Source organism: Plectropomus leopardus, unplaced genomic scaffold, assembly GCF_008729295.1.
Source record: "Plectropomus leopardus isolate mb unplaced genomic scaffold, YSFRI_Pleo_2.0 unplaced_scaffold4701, whole genome shotgun sequence".
Taxonomy (NCBI): domain Eukaryota; kingdom Metazoa; phylum Chordata; class Actinopteri; order Perciformes; family Serranidae; genus Plectropomus; species Plectropomus leopardus.
The window spans coordinates 1-1,530 of record NW_024651568.1 but is presented as its reverse complement, the minus strand read 5'-3'; the positions used below and the strand labels follow the sequence as shown (position 1 = coordinate 1,530).

Sequence of the window (1,530 nt, the reverse complement as noted above, 5' to 3'; positions counted from 1 at the left end):
ATCCTTCTGGGCTTTCTTGCCGCTGTGCTTGGAGGGCTTTATCTTCTTGGGGTGTTTAGACAGCGGCAACCTGGAGAACCCCCTTTGGATAAGGGGCTCATACCCTGGCTGGGTCATGTCTTAGAGTTTCGCAGGGACACGGCCAAGTTTCTAGAGAGGATGAAGAAAAAGCACGGCGATGTGTTTACGGTACAGCTGGGAGGGTTTTATATAACGTTTCTTCAGGATCCGCTGTCGTTTGGGGCATTTGTTAAGGAGAGTCGAGAAAAACTGAACTTCAACAAGTTTGCTCAGCAATTGGTACGAAGAGTGTTTGGTTACTCATCTATAGTGGATGACCATGAGATTCTCCAGATGTCCAGCAACAAGCATCTGAAGGGGGATGGCCTGGAATTAATGACACAAGCCATGATGAGTAATTTGCAGAACCTGATGTTGCACAACATCGGCACAGCTGCAGACCAAAGAACCTGGATGGAGGACGGACTGTTTATGTACAGCTACAATATTGTTTTTAGGGCCGGCTATTTATCTCTGTATGGAAATGAGCCACACAAGTCAGCGGGAAGTGAGGAGAAAGCCAAAGGGAACGACAGAGCTGAATCAGAAGCCTTATTTCATGAGTTTCGTAAATATGACCAGCTCTTTCCCAACCTGGCGTATGGGGTCCTGCTGCCAAGGGAAAGGCTGGAATCAGAGAGGCTGCTGAGATACTTCTGGAACAGTCTGTCAGTGCAGAAAATGAGGACCAAGGACAACATCAGTCGCTGGGTGTGGGACATCCAGCAAGCCAAAGCGGAGAGGGGCATGGAGGAGTTTATGATAAGCAGGTACATGTTTGTGCTTCTTTGGGCCTCACAGGGCAACACAGGAGCCTCTTCATTCTGGCTGCTCCTCTTCCTCATGAAACACCCAGAAGCCATGAGAGCAGTGAAGGAAGAGGTGGATAAGGTTCTGAAGGAATTTGGACAAGAAGTCAAACGTGATAGCCCTTTAATTAACCTGACCCGTGAAATGCTGATGAAAACCCCAATCCTGGACAGTGCTGTAGAAGAGACCCTCCGCCTCACTGCTGCACCCCTCCTCACCAGGGCAGTGCTTCAGGATATAACCCTGAAGATGGCTGATGGGCGTGAGTACTTCATTCGCAAGGGTGACAGAATGGCAATGTTTCCATACATTGCCGTTCACATTGACCCAGAGATCCACCCTGACCCACATTCATTCAAATATGACCGTTTTCTCAATCCAGACGGGAGCAAGAAAACTGACTTTTGCAAAGCAGGGAAGAGGGTGAAGTATTACAGCATGCCCTGGGGGGCTGGGGTCTCCATGTGTCCTGGGCGTTTCTTTGCCACCAATGAGCTGAAGCAGTTTGTTTTCCTCATGCTGGTTTATTTTGACTTTGAGCTGAAGAATCCCGATGAGAAGATACCTGACGTTGACTTCAGGCGATGGGGCTTTGGATCGATGCAGCCACAGAGAGACGTCCAGTTCAGATACAGACTCAGATATTAAACCAGTCAATCC

General features: G+C 48.8%; 1 protein-coding gene across 1 annotated transcript; it reads left to right on the top strand.

Annotated features, from left to right (window-relative positions):
* Window positions 1–6: 6 nt before the first annotated feature.
* Window positions 7–1,522, top strand: LOC121939385 (7-alpha-hydroxycholest-4-en-3-one 12-alpha-hydroxylase-like). Its single transcript, XM_042482408.1, has one exon. It carries the CDS (start codon window positions 160–162, stop codon window positions 1,516–1,518), a length of 1,359 nt encoding a protein of 452 aa, XP_042338342.1. The 5' UTR covers window positions 7–159; the 3' UTR covers window positions 1,519–1,522.
* Window positions 1,523–1,530: the final 8 nt, after the last annotated feature.

Coding starts and splice junctions, on each gene's coding strand:
- LOC121939385 (XM_042482408.1), top strand. CDS start 160: ATGAAGAAAAAGCACGGCGATGTGTTTACGGTACAGCTGGGAGGGTTT.